Consider the following 19,954-nt stretch of genomic DNA (forward strand, 5'->3'; position numbering starts at 1 on the left):
ATACAGTAGTGAATAAAGGAGAAAGATATTCCTACCTGCATGAAGCTTACATTCTAGGAGAATAACGTGAAGAAAGAACAGAAGCTTGCCAGATGAATGATCCACAAAGAAATGAACAGTGTATCTTTGGAGGTTAGTTATATATAAGTAAGCATAGCTCAGAAAAGTCTCCAGCTCACTGTGTAATCTCTTTCTTATCCAAAACTCACTGAGAACATGTTGAAGTGTCCCCAGTTTCTATAGAGGAGTGCTTCCCTCCACACCAGCGAACAGGGCCTAGAATCCATTCACAGGTGAGGGGCCTCTGCCATGAAAAAGACATGTGCAGGCGCATATGTGCACTCAATCACAGAGACACACATGCACATGCACACACACAGGGTGAGCCATTCACATGGTGACCACTGACACTGCACTGGCTAGTCCCAGTCTTGACATCCCCATTGTAACAATGCTCAATGCCAGAAGCAGGAATAGAAGGAAGAGATTCTACCTGGTCCCTACCCACAAGAGCTTGTTTTAAGTTTCTTCCTGATCACAAAAGGGAGAGTAGATGTTGTAATATTCATGGTGCTTTTTAAAGAGAGAGTACACACTAGTATGTGTGCCCCTTTTTTTCTGAGCAATGGTTATGCACTCTCACTCAAATAAACTTAAGTGTTTCAAAGGACTCTTGGATGGAGGATGTAACATCTACTTGGGTGTAATGATCCCTATGATCTTGCAATGAAAAAATACAGTATCTTGATTTTTTTCAAAAGATATAAAGATGTGGGCGGGCTGTGGTGGTTCACACCCATAATCCCACAAGTTTGAGAGGACAAGGTAAGAGGATTGCTTGAGCTCATAAGGTCAAGACCAGCCTGAGAAACACAGTGAGATGCTGTCTCTATTTAAAAAAATATATATATATATATAAAGGTGTGGGTGTGAATGCATTCCCTCCCTCCCTCCCTCCTTCCCTCCCTCCCCCCCTTTCTTCCTTCCTATTTCCTTATTGAACACATACTATATATCCAGTGTAAAAAAATTAGGCATACAGATATTTTTATAAATGAAAATAGAAGGAGAATCATATGGTTCCAGATGACATTGCTAATAATTTGGTATATCATTTTACAGATTCATTCTTCATGCTTATTTTTCATAAATTAATACACATGCATTTTATTTTACAAAGTAAGAATAATACTATACATCGGGGACCCCAACCCCTGAACCATGGACCAGTACCATCTGTGGCCCATTAGGAACCAGGCTGCACAGCAGGAGGTGAGCAGCAGGTGAGCAAGCAAAGCTTCATCTGTATTTACAGCCACTCCCCATCGCTCATATTACCACCTGAGCCATGCCTCCTGTCAGATCAGTGGCAGCATTAGATTCTCATAGGAGCATGAACCCTATTGTGAACTGTGCATACCAGGGATCTAGGTTGTGGGCTCCTTATGAGAATCTAATGTCTGATGATCTGTCACTATCTCCCATCACCTCCAGATGGGACTGTCTAGTTGCAGGTGACCAAGCTCAGGGTTCCCACTGATTTTACATTATGGTGAGTTATATAATCATTTTATTATATATTACAATATAATAATAATAGAAATAAAGTACACAATAACTAATGTGCTTGTCTCATCCCGAAACTACCCCCCAGCCCCCAGCCAAGCAGGTTTTTAAGAAAAAGAAAAGGTAATTCCTAACTTGTTTCCCAAGAATTTATATTCAAATAACATAAGCTATTGATTGGCCGTACATTGTTCTTTGCATCACAAATTCCAGGAATTCAATGATAATGGGTAAGGCAGCTAGTCAGGAACAAAATATCTTTAAACAATTGTCCTCAGGCATGGGCATGGCAGGGCATGGCTGAAGTCCTCTACTCATGTCTTTCTGGCCTGCTGAATTTTACATACTTCCCATACCACAGGGTGCTCTGAGTTATTTTTCTTTTCTCAGAGGCCTAGGAAATGAAGTCCCTGCCTGAGAAGCCTCTTCCCAGCAAGAACTACACAGTAGAAAAGTAGCATAAATCTCTTATCCCAGGTGAACATCTCATCATTTCTGCCTTGACATATGTTTTCTGCTTCTACAATACAACTTAGAAAAGTAGTATGGTTGTCAGACAGGGCACAGTGGCTCATGCCTGTAATCCCAGCATTTTGGGAGGCCGAGATGGTCGAATCACCAGGTCAGGAGTTTCAGACCAGCCTGACCAACATGGTGAAACTCGGTCTCTACTAAAAATACAAAAATTAGCCAGGCATGGTGGCATATGACTGTAATCCCAGCTACTCAGGAGGCTGAGGCAGCATAATCGCTTGAACCCAGGAGGCAGAGGTTGCAGTGAGCCGAGATCACACCATTGCACTCCAGCCTGGGCGACAGAGCCAGACTCCATCTCAAAAAAAAAAAAAAAAAGGAGTATGGTTGTCATAGTGAAATGGGATTGTTCCCTTGACCTTGACCCCCGTCATGAGTGGGAACAGGAATGGCTCTTTTCACTCAGCCCACCGCTGGCCACTCCCCACTAGAGGTAGCATGTGAGGAAGTGAATGTGGGAACCGGAGGGAATGAATGCTGGAACCACCCAGTCACTCCTCTCTGGTGGGAGCAGGCTCTGTGCAGTGTTCAAGAACCCAGGTTCTTGTCCGGCATCCAGGAAGAATCAGGTCACATGAATAGATTGAAGGGTAGTGTATGCAGAGGATTTTATTGGGTGATGGATGTGGCTCTCAGTGGGATGGGAGTTGGAAAGGGGATGGTGTGGGAAGAAGGGATCTTTCCTTGAAGCCGCACCATCTGAAGTTAGCTGTGTCTATCCGTAGTTTCCAATGCTCAGTTGCTGCTTCTCTGCTTGCCATTCAGCCGCTTGTATCCCCCACGCTTAGCTGTTTTTTTTTTTTTTTTTTTTTTTTTGGCTTTGCCGGCTGATGTTCTTTGTGGGCACAGCATAGGGGCAGGGCAGACCAAAAAGGCAGCGTTTGGGTGGAAAAATGGAGTCAGCTGTTTTCACTTAGGGCCAGGCTTAGAGTGGGTTTAGCTGGGACCCCAGGCATTCTGTATCAATAAGGTGACTCAGTGTTATGAGCTACATATTTGTGTCCCCTTCAAAGTCATTTGTTGAAAGCTTAAACCCCAACGGGGTCAGTTGCAGTGGCTCATGCCTGTAATCCCAGCACTTTGGGAGGCCGAGGCAGGTGGATCACTTGATGTCAGGAGTTTGAGACCAGCCTGGCCAACATAGTGAAACCCCATCTATACTAAAAACACAAAAATTAGCTGGGCTTCGTGGCATGCACCTGCAGTCTCAGTTACTTGGGAGGCTGAGGCAGGAGAATTGCTTGAACCCAGGAGGCGGAGGTTGCAATGAGCTGAGATCACTCCATTGCACTCCAGCCTGGGTGACAGAGAAAGACTCCATCTCAAAAAAAAAAAAAGAAAAGAAAAAAAGAAAACCACAATGGGATGCTAATAGAATGTGGAGGCTTTGGGAGGTAATTAGATCATGAGGGTGGAGCCCTCATGATGGGATTGATGCCCTTATTAGAAGTCATGAAATGTGCTGGCTTCCTCTCTCTTTATACTCTCCACCCTGGGAGGACACAGCAAGAGGATGCAAATCAGGAAGCTGGGGTTCACCAGACATGGGATCTGCAAGCACCTTGATCTTGGACTTCCCAGCATCCACAACTGTGAGAAATATATGATTGTAATTGGAGCCACTCTATCTATGGTAATTTGTTATAGCTGCCCAAACTAAGACACTAATGAAGTGTGAAATTATATGAGATTGTATTTTTGGTTTTTGAGACAAGGTCTTACTCTGTTGCCCAGGCTGCAGTGCAGTGGCGAGATCATGGCTAACTGCAGCTTCATCCCCCTGGGTTCAAGCAATCCTCCTACCTCAGGTCCAGCTATTACACTTGGCTAAATTTTTAAATTTTTTTGTAGATACAGGGGTCTCCCTATGTTGCCCAGGATGGGCTTGAACTTCTGAGCTCCAGTGATGCTCCCACCTTAGCCTTCCAAATTGTGAGAATTAGCCAGGCGCAGTGGCTCATGTCTGTAATCCTAGTACTTTGGGAAGCTGAGGCGGGCAGATGACTTGAGGTTGGGAGTTCGAGAACAGCCTGGCTAACATGGCAAAACCCTGAGGTCAGGAGTTGAAGACCAGCCTGACTAGCATGACGAAACCCCATCTCTAATAAAAATACAAAAATTAGCCAGGTGTGGTGGCACATGCCTGTAGCTTCAGCTACTCGAGAGGCTGAGGATTGCTTAAACCCAGGCAGCAGGGGTTGTTGTTAGCTGAGATCATGCCACTGCACTCCAGCCTGGGTGACAGAGTGAAACCCTGTGTGACACACACACACACACACACACACACTATGAGAATTACACCCCGAGACAGGCCTATTGAACTTTCTTCAGGGCTCACCAAATGTCACCAGACAAATAAGAAGGGTTCTCTGAGTTAGGCATGCTGGACTTCCATCAGCAATTCCTTCTGAGATCCCTTCCACATATACAAACACACACAAAGATATGACAGACAGAAGGCCTTCCAAATCAGATCCCTAACCAAGAATTCCAAGAGTATCCCTTCCAAACTATCCTATTCTCCATCTGAGAAATCTCCCTGAAATCTTCCTCATCAAGGAGAAGTCTCCAGAATCAGGAATCTTCCTATTAGTTAGGGAGAGCCAAGTGAGACCTCCCAGGAGCCAAACAAAACAGACAACCTATGATGGAGCTACAAACAGACACCCTGCCAAATTCATCTCTTTGGGTCAACCGTGTCCCACCAGTAGAGAGTACCAGAGTCAGCCCCCAGTCCAAGAGAACTAGGTGGCTGCTTGGGCTGGCCTCCGGATCCATTGCTGGAGGGGGGCTACTGAACCACAGGCAGGTAATTACAGGGCAATCCCAGACGAGCCCCAAATTTGTAACCGCCCAATGGGTTTGCCTTGTCCACTGCCTAGACAGAGCCAATTTATCAAGACAGGGGAATTGCAATAGAGAAAGAGTAATTCATGCAGAGCCAGCTGTGTGGGAGATGGAGTTGTATTATTACTCAGATCAGTCTCCCTGAGCATTCAGGGATCAGAGTTGTTTGTTGTTTTTTTTCTTTTTTTGAGACAGAGTTTCGCTCTTATTGCCCAGGCTAGAGTGCAATGGTGCGATCTCAGCTCACTGCAACCTCCGCCTCCCCGGTTCAAGCGATTCTCCTGCCTCAGCCTCCCAAGTAGCTGGGATTACAGGTGCCTGCCACCACACCCAGCTAATTTTTGTATTTTTAATAGAGACGGGGTTTCACCATGTTGGTCAGGCTGGTCTAGAGTTCCTGACCTTGTGATCCACCCGCCTTGGCCTCCCAAAGTGCTGGGATTACAGGCATGAGCCACTGCGCCTGGCAAGGGATCAGAGTTTTTAAGAATAATTTGGTGAGTGGGGAAGGTCAGTGAGTCAAGAGTGCTGATTGGTTGGGTCAGAGATAAAATCACGGGAAGTTGAAATTGTCATCTTGTGCTGAGTCAGTTCCTGGATGGGGGCCGCAAGATCAGATGAGCCAATTCATCCATCTAGGGTGGTTCCAGCTGATCCATCAAGTGCAGGGTCTGCAAAATATCTCAAGCACTGATCTTAGTGATACAATGATAGAGGCAGGAGGCAGAGAAATTCCAGGCAGACAGGGGCAGGTCTCTGGTGAAGCCCCACCCTCAAGCTGAAAAGCCTGAGACCACGGCTCAAAGTCAGAACTCATATCCCCGTTTTCCCGCTTGAATGTTGCCTTTTCCTGAATCACCTATGACCCCGCCCTACCCTAGCCTGTGCCTATAAATACCCCAGACTCACCTTCAGAAAGGAGAAGCAGCTGGACACTGGGGACTATGGCTGGACGTTGGAGAGAAGTGACTTGACTTCAGAGGGACAGTTTGATGGCATAACTTCGGAGAACAATCCGGCCAGAGACAGCTGACTTCAGGGGAAGATTACCTACCCACTCTATCTTTTTTTTCAGCTCCCCTTCCCGCTATAAGCCACTTTAATCCGTCATAAAATCCCCTGCATGAACATCCTTCAATTCGTTTATGTGACCTCGTTTCTCCTGGACTCTGGACAAGAGCTCAGGAGCCACAAGTGCGGATTCAAAAGGCTGTCTATTGGCCCTTAGCCCTTGCTGGCAGAGGGCAGCTGCCTACACGAAAGGGCAGCGGGCCCACTGAGCTGTTAACAAAGTTGCTGATGGATGGCAGAGCTAAAAGAGCACTGTAACCTGCCCCCTGGGGCTTTGGAAGTTGCAGGTACCCCTGCCTGGACACTGCTGAGGGGCCTGCACAAACTTCACTACTGCTGGTGCCCAAAAGCACTCACTCTGGCTCCTGCACCCATTCACCTGTGTGCTCCCTCCCGCAAGGGGTGGAACACAATGGGCCTGCGTGAGTGGAGTTTGATTCCACTGGTGCTGAAGCAGCCAGCCAATTCCAGTGCTTGTGCACTCCAATTCCTGCCTTGCTCGCTTGTGTGCTTCCTCCTGCAAGGAGTTGAGAGTGGTGGGCTAAGTAAACAAGGCACCCCTGTTGCAAGTCCCGTGAAGGGGTCAGGGAAATATCCTGCTTCATTAGAAACAGTGTAGGGAGGGTCAGAATCTTGGAGCCTCCAGCTGCATGATTCCTAAACCATAATTTCTAATCTTGTGGCTAATTTGTTAGTCCTACAAAGGCAGTCTAGTCCCCAGGCAAGAAGGGGGTTTGTTTTGGGAAAGGGCTGTTATCATCTTTGTTTTTTTTGTGATTGTTTTGTTTTTTGTTTGTTTGTTTGTTTTGAGACAGAGTCTCTCTCTGTCACCCAGGCTGGAGTGCAATGGCGCAATCTCAGCTCACTGCAACCTCCACCTCCCAGGTTCAAGCAATTCTTCTGCCTCAGCCTCCTGAGTAGTTGGGATTACAGGCATCCATCACCATGCCCGACTAATTTTTGTATTTTTAGTAGAGACAGGGTTTTGCCATGTTGGTCAGGCTGGTCTCAAACTCCTGACCTCAGGTGATCCGCCCGCCTCGGCCTCCCAAAGTGCTAGGATTATAGGCGTGAGCCACCATGCCTGGCTTATCTTTGTTTTAAACCATAACTATAAGTAAGTTCCTCCCAAAGGTAGTTCAGCCTACGCCCAGGAATGAACAAGGACAGTTTGGAGGTTGGAAGTAAAATGGAGTTGGTTAGGTCAGCTCAGTTATAATTTTGCAATGGTGGTTTCAATGTTAACTTTAATCAGCTTGTTAAATTGGTGTCTACCATATTTCTCCTGCAAAGATCTTTTTTTCTCTTTCCATATTCAAGTCTTCAGAAGCAAATCACTTAGTCCACACTCCTTTTTATTATTTTTTTACATTTTATTTATTTATTTCAGACAGAGTTTCACTCTGTCACTTAGGCTGGAGTGCAGAGGTGTGAGCACAGTTCATTGCAACCTCTGCCTCTGGGTTCAGGTAATCCTCCCAGCTCATCCTCCTGAGTAGCTGGAACTACAGGTGTGTATCACCATGCCTAGCCAATTTGTTGTATTTTTTGTAGAGGTGGGTTTTCACTATATTGTCCAGGTTGGTCTTGAACTCCTGGCATGAGCCACCATCCCCAGCTTTAGTCCACACTCTAAGAGAGGGGATTGGCCAGGCATGGTGGCTCATGGCTGTAATCCCAGCACTTTGGGAGGCTGAGGCAGGTGGGTCACCTGAGGTCAGGAGTTTGAGACTAGCCTGGCCAACATGGTAAAACTCCATCTCTACTAAAAATACAAACATTAGCCGAGTGTGATGGCAGGCGACTGTAATCCCAGCTACTCGGGAGGCTGAGGCAGGAGAATCTCTTGAACCTGGGAGGCGGAGGTTGCAGTGAGGTGAGATCATGCCACTGCACCCCAGCCTGGGCGACAGAGTGAGACTCCGTCTCAAAAAAAAAAAAAAAAGAGAGAGAGAGAGGAGATATTCCAACTTTTTGAATGGAGAGATAATTGAGGTTTTTACTGCCTGTGAATAAAAACATATAGAAGTAAAGACATGAGGCTGGGCATGGTCGCTTATGCCTGTAATCCTAGTACTTTGGGAGGTCGAGGCAGCGGATCACCTGCGGTCAGGAGTTCAAGACCAGCCTGGCTAACATGGCGAAACCCAGTCTCTACTAAAAATAAAAATTAGATGGGTGTAGTGGTGTGTGCCTGTAATCTCAGCTACTCAGGAGACTGAGGCTGGAGAATCACTTGAACCTGGGAGGCAAAGGTTGCAGTGAGCCGAGATCATGCCAGTGCACTCTAGTTTGGGCAATAGAGCGAGACTCTGTCTCAAATTAAAAAAAAAAAAAAAAAGGGCCAGGCATGGTGGCTCACGCCTGTAATCCCAGCACTTTGGGAGGCCGAGGTGGGGGGGATCACAAGGTCAGGAGTTCGAGACCAGCCTGGCCAACATGGTGAAACCCCATCCCCACTAAAAATACAAAATTAGCTGGGCGTGGTGGCGCGTGCCTGTAATCCCAGCTACTTGGGAGGCTGAGGCAGGAGAATTGCTTGAACCCAGGAGGCAGAGGTTGCAGTGAGCCGGGGTCCCATCACTGCACTCCAGCCTGGGTGACAGAGCGAGACTCCGTCTCAAAAAAAAAAAAAAAAAAGAATTACACTAAATCTGCACTGTCTGTGTTCTATAAATGAATAACAACATGTGGATGACAGCACATCTGTTTACAGCATGATTTACTGAATATTTTAAGCCCACTTTTGAGACCTACTGCTCAGAAGATTTATTTCAAAATATTACTGCTTATTGACAATGCACCTAGTCACACAAGAGCTCTGGTGGAGATGTACAAGGAGATTAATGTTGTTTTTATGCCTGCCAACACAACCGTTCTGCAGCCCATGGATCAAGGAGTAATTTCAACTTTCTTTTTTTTTTTTTTTTTTTTTTTTAAGAAAGGGTCTTGTTCTGACACTCAGGCTGGAGTGCAGTGGTGTGATTGTGGCTCACTGCAACTTCTGCCTACCAGGCTCAAGCTATCCTCCCACCTCAGCTTCCTAAGTAGCTAGGACTACAGGTACATGCCACCATGCCCAACTAATTTTTTAAAATTTTTTGTAGATATGGGGTTTCTCCATGTTGCCCAGGCTGGCCTTGAACTCCTGAGCTCAAGCAATCTTCCTGCCTCAAAGTGCTGGGATTACATGTGTGAGCCACCATGCCCAGCCCCTAACTTTCAAGTCTTATTGTAGAAATACATTTCATGAGGCTATACCTTCCATAGATAGTGATTCCTCTGATGGATCTTGGCAAAGGATTCACCTTCTGGAAAGGATTCATCATTCTAGACTCCATTAAGAACATTCATGATTCATGGGAGGAGGTCAAAATATTAACATTAATGGGTGTTTAAAAGAACTTGATTCCAACCCTCATGGATGGCTTTTAGGGGTTCAAGACTTCAGTGGAGGAAGTAACTCCTCCATTGTGGAAATAGCAAAATAACTAAAATTAGAAGTAGAGCCTGAAGATGTGACTGAATTGCAGCAATCTCATGATAAAAGGTAAACAGACAAGGAGTTACTTTTTTTTTTTTTTTTTTGAGATGGAGTCTCACTCTGTCACCCAGGCTGGAGTGCAGTAGTGTGATCTCAGCTCACCACAATCTCTGCCTCCCTGGTTCAAGCAATTCTCCTGCCTCAGCCTCCTGAACAGCTGGGATTACAGGCGCATGCCACTGCACCCAGCTAATTTTTGTATTTTTAGTAGAGATGGGGTTTCTCTATGTTGGCCAGGCTAGTCTTGAACTCCTGACCTCAGGTGATCTGCTTGCCCCGGCCTCCCAAAATGCTGGGATTACAGGTGTGAGCCACTGCACCCAGCCATACTTACTTCTTATGGATGAACAAAGAAAATGGTTTCTTGAGGTGGAGTCTACTCCTTTTGAAGATGTTGTTAACATTGTTGAAATGACAACAAAGGATTTAGAATATTCCATAAACTTGGCCGGGCACAGTGGCTCACGCCTGTAATCCCAGCACTTTGGGAGGCCGAGGCGGGCGGATCACGACGTCAGGAGATCGAGACCATCCTGGTTAACATGATGAAACCCAGTCTCTACTAAAAATACGAAAAATTAGCCGGGCGTGGTGGCGGGCGCCTGTAGTCCCAGCTACTCGGGAGACTGAGGCAGGAGAATGGCGTGAACCCAGGAGGCGGAGTTTGCAGTCAGCCGAGATGGGGTCACTGCACTCCAGCCTGGGCGACAGAGTGAGACTCTGTCTCAAAAAAAAAAAAAAAAAAGAATATTCCATAAACTTAATTGATAAAGAAACAGTAGAGCTTGAGAGAATTAACTCCAATTTTTAAAGAAGTTGTGCTGTGGGTAAAATGCTGTCAGAGTTGCATGCTACAGAGAAATCTTTTGTAAAAGGAAGAGTCAATTTTCCCTGTCTTATTTTAAGAAATTGCCACAGCCACCCCACCCTTCAGCAACCACCACCCTAAGTCAGCAGCTATCAACATCGAGGAAAACACTCCAACAGCAAAAAGGTTATGACTTGCTGAAGGCTCAGATGATGATTAGCAATGTTTTGCAATAAAGTATTTTTAAAATACATATTTATCTTTTTTTTTCCCCGTAGAGATGAAGACCTCACTATGTTGCCCAGGCTGGTCTTGAACTCCTTGCCTCAAGCCATACTTCTGCCTCAGCCTCCCAAAGTGCTGGGATTACAGGCATGAGCCACCATGCCCTGCCACCAATAAAAGTTTTTTTTTTTTTTTTTTTTGAGACAGAGTCTTGCTCTGTCGCCCAGGCTAGAGTGCAGTGGTGCAATCTTGGCTTACTGCAACCTCTGCCTCCTGGGTTCAAGCAATTCTCCTGCCTCAGCCTCCTGAGTAGCTGGGACTATAGGCGCCCGCCACCATGCCTGGCTAATTTTTGTATTTTTAGTAGAGACAGGGTTTTATCATATTGGCCAGGCTGGTCTCGAACTCCTGACCTTGTGATCTGCCCGCCTTGGGCTCCCAAAGTGCTAGGATTACAGGTGTTAGCCACTGAGCCCAGTCAATAAAGTTTTTTTAAAAATTATTTTGTAATATATTTTTTAAGCAGCCATGATAATCTTCTCTGTATTGTTTCAATTTTAGTTTATGTGCTGCCAAAGCAAGCACTATTTTGTTTTTTTGTTTGTTTGTTTTTTGTTTTTTGTTTTTTTTTTTGAGTCAGGGTCTCTCTGTCACCCAGGCTGGAATGCAGTGGTACAACTATGGCTCACTACAGCCTTGACCTCATGGGCTCAAGCAGTCCTCCCACCTCAGCCTCCCAAGTAGCTGGGACCACAGGTGTGCATGACCATACCTAGCTAATTTTTTGATTTTTTTGTAGAGATGAGGTTTCACTATGTTGTCCAAGCTGGTCTCAAACTCCTGAGTTCAAGTGATCCTTCTTCCTTGGCCTCCCAAAGTGCTGGAATTACAGCCATGAGCCACTGTGCCTGGCCATATTTTTAAATTAAGGTCTGTACATGGTTTTTAAAGACATAATGCTATTGTGCACGTAATAGATTATAGTATAATGTAAATATAAATTCTATATGCACTGGAGAACAAAAAAAAATCATGTGACTCTGAAACTCCCATTGCAAAATTATAACAAACAGTGAAAGAGATCTGACCTAACCAATTCCATCTTGCTTCTAACCTCCAAGCTGTCCTTGTTCATTCCTGGGCATAGGCCGAACTAACTTTGGGAGGAACTTAGTTTATAGACTATAGTTTGAAACAAAGACAATAACAGCCCTTTCCTGAAATAAACCCCCTTCTTGCCTGGGGCCTAGACTGCCTTTGTAGGACTAACAAATTACTCAAAAGATTAAAAATTATGGTTTAGGAGTCATGCCGCTGGAGGCTACAAGATTGACCATCCCTAAACTACTCCTAAGATCAATGGCTTGGCTGGGCACGGGTGGCTCAAGCCTGTAATCCCAGCACTTTGGGGGGCGGAGGTGGGTGGATCACCTGAGGTCAGGAGTTCAAGACCAGCCTGACCAATATGGCGAAAACCCTATCTCTACTAAAAATCCAAAATTAACTGGGGGTGGTGGCACTTGCCTGTAATCACAGCTACTCGGGAGGCTGAGGCAGGAAAATCGCTTGGACCCAGGAGGTGGAGGTTGCAGCGAGCAGAGATTGTGCCACTGCACTCCAGCCTGCATGATGGGAGCGAGACTCCACCTCAAAACAACAACAACAACAACAACAACAACAACAACAACAACAACAAATTAGCTGGGCATGGTGGTGCATGCCTGTAGTCCCAGCTACTTGGGAGGCTGAGGAACAAGAATTGCTTGAACCCGGGAGGCAGAGGTTGCAGTGAGCCAAGATCGCACGACTGCACTCCAGCCTGGGTGACAGAGTGAGACTCTCTAAAAAAAAAAAAAAGTAAGAAAAAAGCCAGAAATTTTACATTTATAGTGTATTTATTTTAAATATATATGTATACATACTCTTTTTTTACACTCATTTACATATTTTTATTTGGAAATGTTTATATCAGTACAAGGAAACAATTTTGGAGACACTGGATGTCATTAGTTTATTATAAAAGAAAAATATGGAAATTATTTACATGATGAAAGATTTCAGAACTTCAGTAGAATGGGCAGCTTCACGTTGATGCCATTTCAATAGTGACTTATTTCAGTCTACGTACTTTCCAAGAATGTCACCATCTCTAAATAGGAAATAATCCTTGTCATCTAGAACTACTTTGGTGCCTCCATATTCTGGAAGAAGAACTTTATCTCCAACTTTCACGCTAACTGGTTGAATCTCTCTACCCTTTCCTTTAGAACCCCATCCAACAGCGACTACTCTTGCTTGCAATACTTTTCCTTGAGATTTTTCTGGAAGCATAATGCCTCCTTTGGTTACAGTTTCAGCAGCACGCCTTTCAACCAAAACTCGGTCAAGGAGTGGAAGAAACTTTCTAAACGCTTGGCTTGCCATGATTCCCTCCGCCTCAGACTCGTACTCTGCTCTTGTGTATACATACTCATCTTAAGTGACAAATTCTTGTTAGCTCTATAGTCAGACAACTCTTTTTTTATTTGAGACTGAGTTTTGCTCTTTGTTGCCCAGGCTGGAGTGCAGTGGTATGATCTCGGCTCACTGCAACCTCCGCCTCCCGGGCTCAAGCGATTCTCCCGCCTCAGCCTCCCGAGTAGCTGGGATTACAGGGGCCCACCACTACACCCGGCTGATTTTTGTATTTTTAGTAGAGATGAGGTTTCACCATGTTGGCTGGGCTGGTCTCGAACTCCTGACCTCAGGTGATCCGCCCGCCTTGGCCTCCCAAAGTGCTGGGATTACAGGCGTGAGCCACCATGCCCGGCCTCAGATTTTTTTTTTTTTTTTTTTTGAGACAGAGTCTTGCTCTGTCGTCCAGTCTGGAGTGCAGTTGCGCGATCTCGGCTCACTGCAAGCTCTGCCTCCCGGGTTCACGCCATTTTCCTGCCTCAGCCTCCCGAGTAGCTGGGACTATATGCGCCCGCCACCACGCCCGGCTAATTTTGTTTTTGTATTTTTAGTAGAGACGCGGTTTCACCGTGTTAGCCAGGATGGTCTTGATCTCCAGACCTCGTGATCCGCCAGCCTCGGCCTTCCAAAGTGCTGGGATTAGAGGTGTGAGCCACCGCGCCCGGCCAGACAATTCTTATATCTGTGTTAAAAGTGATTAGCCAATTGAATTGCTTAATTAAGGAAATTACATAAGCAGCAGAAGGGTAAGATGATCAGGTGAATTCCCTTTGATATTATAATTTCTTTGCTTAGGGAGAGTTTTTTTTTTTTAGTCTGATGAATCAGTAGTAGGGCACGAAAGGAAAAAGGGAAGGAATAGAGTGATTTTCAGAACACAGAAACCTAGGTAGAGATTACAATGAAACCATGGTTGCTAACTTTTGTGATTTTTATTTTTTATTTTTAAAATTTATTTATTTATTTAGAGACATAGTCTCTATCTGTTGCCCAGGCTGGAGTGCAATGTCACGGTCTCCGCTCACTGCAACCTCTGCCTCCTGGGTTCAAGCAGTTCTCCTGCCTCAGCCTCCTGAGTAGCTGGGATTACAGGTGCCCGCCACCATGCCTGGCTAATTTTTGTATTTTTTAGCATTGACGGGGTTTCACCATGTTGGCCAGGCTGGTCTTAAACTCCTGACCTCATGGTCCACTGGCCTCCACCTCTCAAAGTGCTGGAATTACAGGCGTGAGCCACTGTGCCTGGCCATTTTTTTTTTTTAAAGACAGGGTCTCGCTCTATTACCCAGGCTGGAGTGCAGTGGCTGCAATCTCAGCTCAACTGCAATCTCTGCCTCCCAGGTTCAAGCGATTCTCATGCCTTAGCTTCACGAGTAGCTGGGATTACAGGCGAGCACCACCATGCCCAGCTAATTTTTGTATTTTCAGTAGAGATGGGGCTTCATCATATTGGCCAGGCTGGTCTCGAACTCCTGACCTCAGGTCATGTGCCTGCCTCAACCTCCTAAAGTGCTGGGATTACACTGCACCTGACCATTTTTAAATTTTTATTTGTTTTTGAAATAGAGTCTCGATCTGTGATCCAGGCTGGAGTTCAGTGGTGTGATCATAGCTCACTGCAGCCTCGAACTCCGGGCTCAAGTGAGCCTCCCACCTAAGCCTCTCATGTAGCTGGAACCACAGGTTATGCAACACCACACCCAGCTAATTTTTAAATTTTTTGTAGATATGGTTGCGGGTCTCACTATATTGTCCAGGCTTCGGCCTCCCAAAGCGCCGGGATTACAGAACTGTGAGCTACCATGCCTGGCCAGCTTTTGTGGTTTTTAAAAAGCCTTATTTTAAATTTTCTATTTTGTTTTGTATGGCAGGCACTCACTCCACGGCCACAGTGATCTCTTGAAATACTAGTCTGCCCATGTTCCTACTTTCTCCTTAATACCAAAAATAATCCAAGATTCTCAGCAGGACTCTGGTGACTTTGCCTCTTTGTTCCTCTCTCCATTTGCTGCCTCACACTTATTTAAGTGCTTTCATAGTCCCAGGGAAGCAAGCTCTGTGTATGCATTTCCTCCAGTTGTTTTCTGGGCCTGGAATGCTAATCTTATTTTTCTTTGCCTGGTTAGTAATTACTTCCTTTTGAAAACTCTGATGTCATCTGTCAGAAAACCTCCGTGGTCCTTCCTCTGAGCCCAGGTCCCTGGCCCTCAGCTCTGGGCATGTCTCTACTTTTTAAAATCCTCTCCTTTCCATTTAATAAACCACATAACATAATTTTGTTTTTATTTATTTATATTTTTGAGACAGAGTCTCGTTCTCTCACCTAGGCTGAAGTGCAGTGGTGTGATCTCAGCTCACTGAGAAAACCTCCACTTCCCAGGTTCAAGCGATTCTCCTGAGTAGCTGGGATTACAGGCGTGAGCCATGGTGCCTGACTAATTTTTTGTATTTTTAGTAGAGATGGGGTTTCACCATGTTGGCCAGGCTGGTCTCGAACTCCTGACCTCAGGTGATCCACCCACCTTGGCCTCCCAAAGTGCTAGGATTACAGGCATGAGCCACCACGCCTGGCCTAATTTTGTTATTTTGATCTATGAGTGTCCTCGTCCTGAGGGTACTATTACTATTTCATCTTTGTAGCCTAGCATGGCGCCCATGAAATGTGTTTGTGGCTGAAAGGAACCTATCTTTGGTCACCAATGACCCAACAATTTTGGCCACATATGTTGGGCTCAGACTCCCTAAACTATCAAAATCATGTGCTTATATTATAAGTGCCTCCAGAACACAAATCCCTTTCACAGGGCTTGAAATGTATCAAGTCACCATTAATCATCTTAGGCCAAGGCTCTGAGTCTGGGCTACTCCAGAACCCGGAGGGGAGTTTTTTTTTTGTTTGTTTTTGTTTTTGTTTTTTGTTTTTTGAGACAAGGTCTTGCTCTGTCACCCAGGCCGAGTGAAGTGGTGTGATAAAGGCTCACTGCAGCCTCGACCCCCAAGGCTCAAGTGATCATCCCAACTCAGTCTCCTGAGTAACTGGAACGGGCTTTTTTTCTTTTTCGTTCTTTTTTTTTTTTTTTGTAGAAGAGGGGTTTCGCTATGTTACCCAGGCTGATCTCTAGTTCTTGGGTTCAAGCGATCCTCCCAACTCGGCCTCCCAAAGTGGTGGCATTCCAGGGGTGATGGCTTTTGGATGCCTCCCAAAGTGATGGCATTCCAGGGGTGATGGCTTTTGGATGCCTCCCAAAGTGATGGCTATTCACGGCGCCCGGCCTGGGAAATCTTATTTCCAGGAAATATTCTCCAGTTGCGCTCTCCTGGAAAGCAGCACAATGGGCCTCCCGGCTCCGTGGGCGCGCAGTCCCACCCGCCTGCCTCGCACCCCACCCGCGTACTCTCCACCCCACCCGTTCCCACCCTGTCTGGGTTTTCGGGTGTTCACCATTGAGGTGGGAGCCACATCTGCGCCCCGCGACCTGGCGAACCTCATTGAACACTTCTGCCCGACCCCCGCAGCAGCAGCGCGACCGGATGGCGTGGGTGTCACCACGCGGTGGCCACTCTCACTGCTGCGAAGCGCCGGCGGCGGGACCTCGGAGGGGGCGCCCTCGGGGTGCGAGGCCCGGCACTCCGGAAATCCCCCGGGAGGGAGGGGTTGGGAGAAATAAATCCTTTTCTCCAGAGTTGCGCAAGAGCCAGCGCGGTAGGGCCAGAGTGGGAAGGCCAGAGCGGGCGTCCCCGCCAGTGACCCCACGCCGCCCGTCCGCGCCCAACCCGGCCTCCGCCGAGTGTCCGAACCAAAAGCGAAAGGAACCCGACCCCCGCGTCCCCTCCGGCGGCTCCGTAGTCGCGTCCGCTTGGAGCTCGCCCGGCGCCTCCGACCCTGCCGGGCCGCTTTGTGACTTCACTCGTTTCGCAACAAGCCCGGGCAGCCCGCGCCCCACCCACTCTGGCCCGGCAGCCTCGCCGCCCGCAGCCTCGCTCCGCTCCTCGCGCTTCCCCTCCCTCCGGGGCTGGGCCTGCCCCGGCCGTCGCGGAGCCTCCCCTCCCACCGTCCGTGAGTGTACGCGCCCGGCCGCCGCCTCCAGGCAGCCCGGAGCAACCCGGCGCCCGGCCCCGCTGGGCGCAGCACTCCGTCGGCGGCGGCGGCGGCGCGATGCTGTGCTTCCTGAGGGGAATGGCTTTCGTCCCCTTCCTCTTGGTGACCTGGTCGTCAGCCGCCTTCATTATCTCCTACGTGGTCGCCGTGCTCTCCGGGCACGTCAACCCCTTCCTCCCGTATATCAGGTGAGTGGCAGGGTGGGCGTCAGGGCCCCAGGAGCAGGCACAGGGACCACAGGGAGCGCTGCCGACGGGGAGGGAAGGCGTCCGGACCCAGCTTGGGGCGTCGTGTGGTCAGGCAGAGGTGGGAGCAGGAGGAGAGGTGCTCCCGATAGCCTGGGATGTTTAGGGAGGCAGCGGGTGCGGCGCTGAGCACTTCTGCCTGCACCCGGAGCATGGAACAGGGTGGCAGCAAGGAGAGGTTCAGGATAGATGGTAGAGCTTTCATTCTGGGTATGGGACAGAATCTCAGCAGGACGTTCTTAGGCGATATTGAAACAAGATGGGTTCTGATAGATGACATATATTATACAAGAGGTAGATCCAGGTATATGCTAAACAGCCACTATTTTCACTTCTGCATCCCAACATCCCTTGAAGTGGATGTTTGGGCTTATTATTCCCGCAAGCGAGCGGTGGTGTAAAGTTGATGAAATATCATAAACGTGACACTGATGTCACACTAGTTAATGGTAGGAGCAGAATTCACACCCGGCCATGCAGAAAGCAACACTGTGCTGCCCCCAGGTCTCTGGGAGTCTGGCTTAAATTCTCTGGAGCTGCACCAGACACCTCTGGGCACCGTGACCCCAAAGTCCTCAACTTGTCAACAACTTGTGACATCTTTTGTGTTATTTTACCCATTCACTTTTCCTGTGCTTTGGCCTCTACCTTTCCTGAGGGGCACTTCAGTGCCAGGGACAGTGGTCTGATCCTCCTATGTGGGTTCCAGCTCAGTGCCTTTCTCATAGTGGCAGGATTCTTTAAACGTTAGAACCATCCATCCTTATCTAAGTAGTGTCACCCCTCTGGACAGGCATTGGTTGGTGAACGGATGATAAGGTTGGTGACACCCAAGGTTTGTTACTGCTATGATAGAAAATGTAGGGCGTCTTCTTCCCTGCAGCCATTCTGTCTGGTGAGCAATGTTCTGTGTTTTTTTGTTTGTTTGTTTGTTTTTTTCCTTTTTTTTGGGGTGGGGGTGAGGAGTGTGGAGAAAGGGGAAACAAAGATCGAGCAAGAGGGGACTAGCATTTTTAAAAATTTTTTTTATTTTTTTGAGACAGAGTCTTGTTCTGTCGCCCAGGCTGGAGTGCAGTGACACAATCTCGGCTCACCGCAACCTCTGCCTCCCGGGTTCAAGCGATTCTCCTGCCTCAGCCTCCCGAGTAGCTGAGATTACAGGCGTGCACCACCACACCTGGCTTAATTTTTTTGTATTTTTAGTAGAGACAGGGTTTCACTATGTTGGTCAGGCTGGTCTCAAATTCCTGACCTCAAATGATCCTCTTGCCTTGGCCTCCCAAAATGCTAGGATTACAGGTGTGAGCCAGTGTTCCCAGGGAACTAGCATTTAAAAGATGCAGGGAATACAGCAATAGGTAGAATAGTGCAAATTTGCAGTAATGATGGTGGTTTTTGCCTATGAAAGAAGAGATGTTATGTATATCAAGATGTTCTCATCTGGCCTTTCGGTTTTTTCCATTTATTGTTATTATTTTTTATTTTCAGTAGAGACAAAGTCTCACTATATTGCCCAGGCTGGTCTTAAACTCCTGGGCTCAAGCATTCTCCTTGCTTTGGCCTCCCAGAGTGTTGGGATTACAGGCGTGAGCCACCACGCCTGGCCCTCCCATCTGGTATTATGCTTGGAAGAAACCTAGGCTTGGTTTCTCATGGCACATCTCAGGCCCAAGTGCCATCATCTTGCTTCTGAAGCAGGATAGATCCTTCTAGACTTGTGTAAAAGTAAAGACCTGCTCAGCTGGGCACAGTGGCTCACGCCTGTAATCCCAGCACTTTGGGAGGCCGAGGCTGGCGGATCATGAGGTCAAGAGATCAAGACCGTCCTGGCCAACATGGTAAAACCTCATCTCTACTAAAAATACAGAAATTAGCTGGGCGTGGTGGTGCGCGCCTGTAGTCCCAGCTACTTGGGAGGCTGAGGCAGAATTGCTTGAACCCGGGAGGCAGAGGTTGCAGTGAGCCGAGACAGAGCCACTGCACTCCAGCCTGGTGACAGAGCGAGACTCCATCTCAGAAAAAAAAAAAAAGGTAAAGAGCTGCTCTACCTGCAGTGCTGCTTCTTTTGTTTGTTTGTTTGTTTTTTCAGACAAAGTCTCGCTCTGTTGCCCAGTCTGTGGTGTGGTGGTGGGATCACAGCTCACTGCAGCCTCAACCTCCTGGGCTCCATTGATCCTCCCACCTCAGCCTCCTGAATAGCTGGGGACCATAGATAGGCATGCACAACCATGCCCAGCTAATTTTTAATTTTTTTTTTTGTATTTGTAGAGATGGCATCTTGCTGTGTCCTGCAATGCTTCCTTTTTTTTTTTTTTTTTTCTTAAGACAGAGTCTTGCTCTGTCGCCCAGGCTGGAGTGCAATGGTGCAATCTCGGCTCAGTGCAACCTCCACCTCCCGGTTCAAGCAATTCTCCTGACTCAGCCTCCCAAGTAGCTGGGATTACAGGCACCTGCCACCACGCCCAGCTAATATTTTTGTATTTTTAGTAGAGACGGGGTTTCACCATGTTGGCCAGGCTGGTCTCAAGCTCCTGACCTCAGATGATCCACCTGCCTCAGCC

At 47.4% G+C, this 19,954-nt stretch overlaps 1 protein-coding gene and 2 pseudogenes across 11 annotated transcripts in view; 1 reads left to right on the plus strand and 2 right to left on the minus strand.

The window, feature by feature from the left end:
• Window positions 1–11,089: 11,089 nt before the first annotated feature.
• LOC112205111 (U6 spliceosomal RNA) lies at window positions 11,090–11,180 on the minus strand (annotated as a pseudogene).
• A 1,431-nt stretch (window positions 11,181–12,611) lies between these two features.
• Window positions 12,612–13,034, minus strand: LOC452179 (heat shock 10kDa protein 1 (chaperonin 10) pseudogene; annotated as a pseudogene).
• Window positions 13,035–14,614: 1,580 nt separating this feature from the next.
• DRAM1 (DNA damage regulated autophagy modulator 1) overlaps window positions 14,615–19,954 on the plus strand; it is a 48,379-nt gene continuing 43,039 nt past the window's right edge. For 8 of the 11 annotated variants that reach the window (XR_010148432.1, XR_010148433.1, XR_010148434.1 and 5 more), the window contains exon 1: window positions 14,615–17,336. Coding sequence is in view for 3 of the 11 variants with exons in the window: in XM_016924050.3 (XP_016779539.1) it covers window positions 17,206–17,336 (131 nt within the window). In the remaining 8 variants the exon portion in view is untranslated. Of the gene's footprint in view, window positions 17,337–18,167; window positions 18,289–19,954 lie in introns of those variants that run through there. The other 3 variants (XM_016924050.3, XM_001155589.6, XM_063787061.1) reach the window with 3 other exon arrangements.

Source organism: Pan troglodytes, chromosome 10, assembly GCF_028858775.2.
Source record: "Pan troglodytes isolate AG18354 chromosome 10, NHGRI_mPanTro3-v2.0_pri, whole genome shotgun sequence".
Lineage (NCBI taxonomy): Eukaryota > Metazoa > Chordata > Mammalia > Primates > Hominidae > Pan > Pan troglodytes.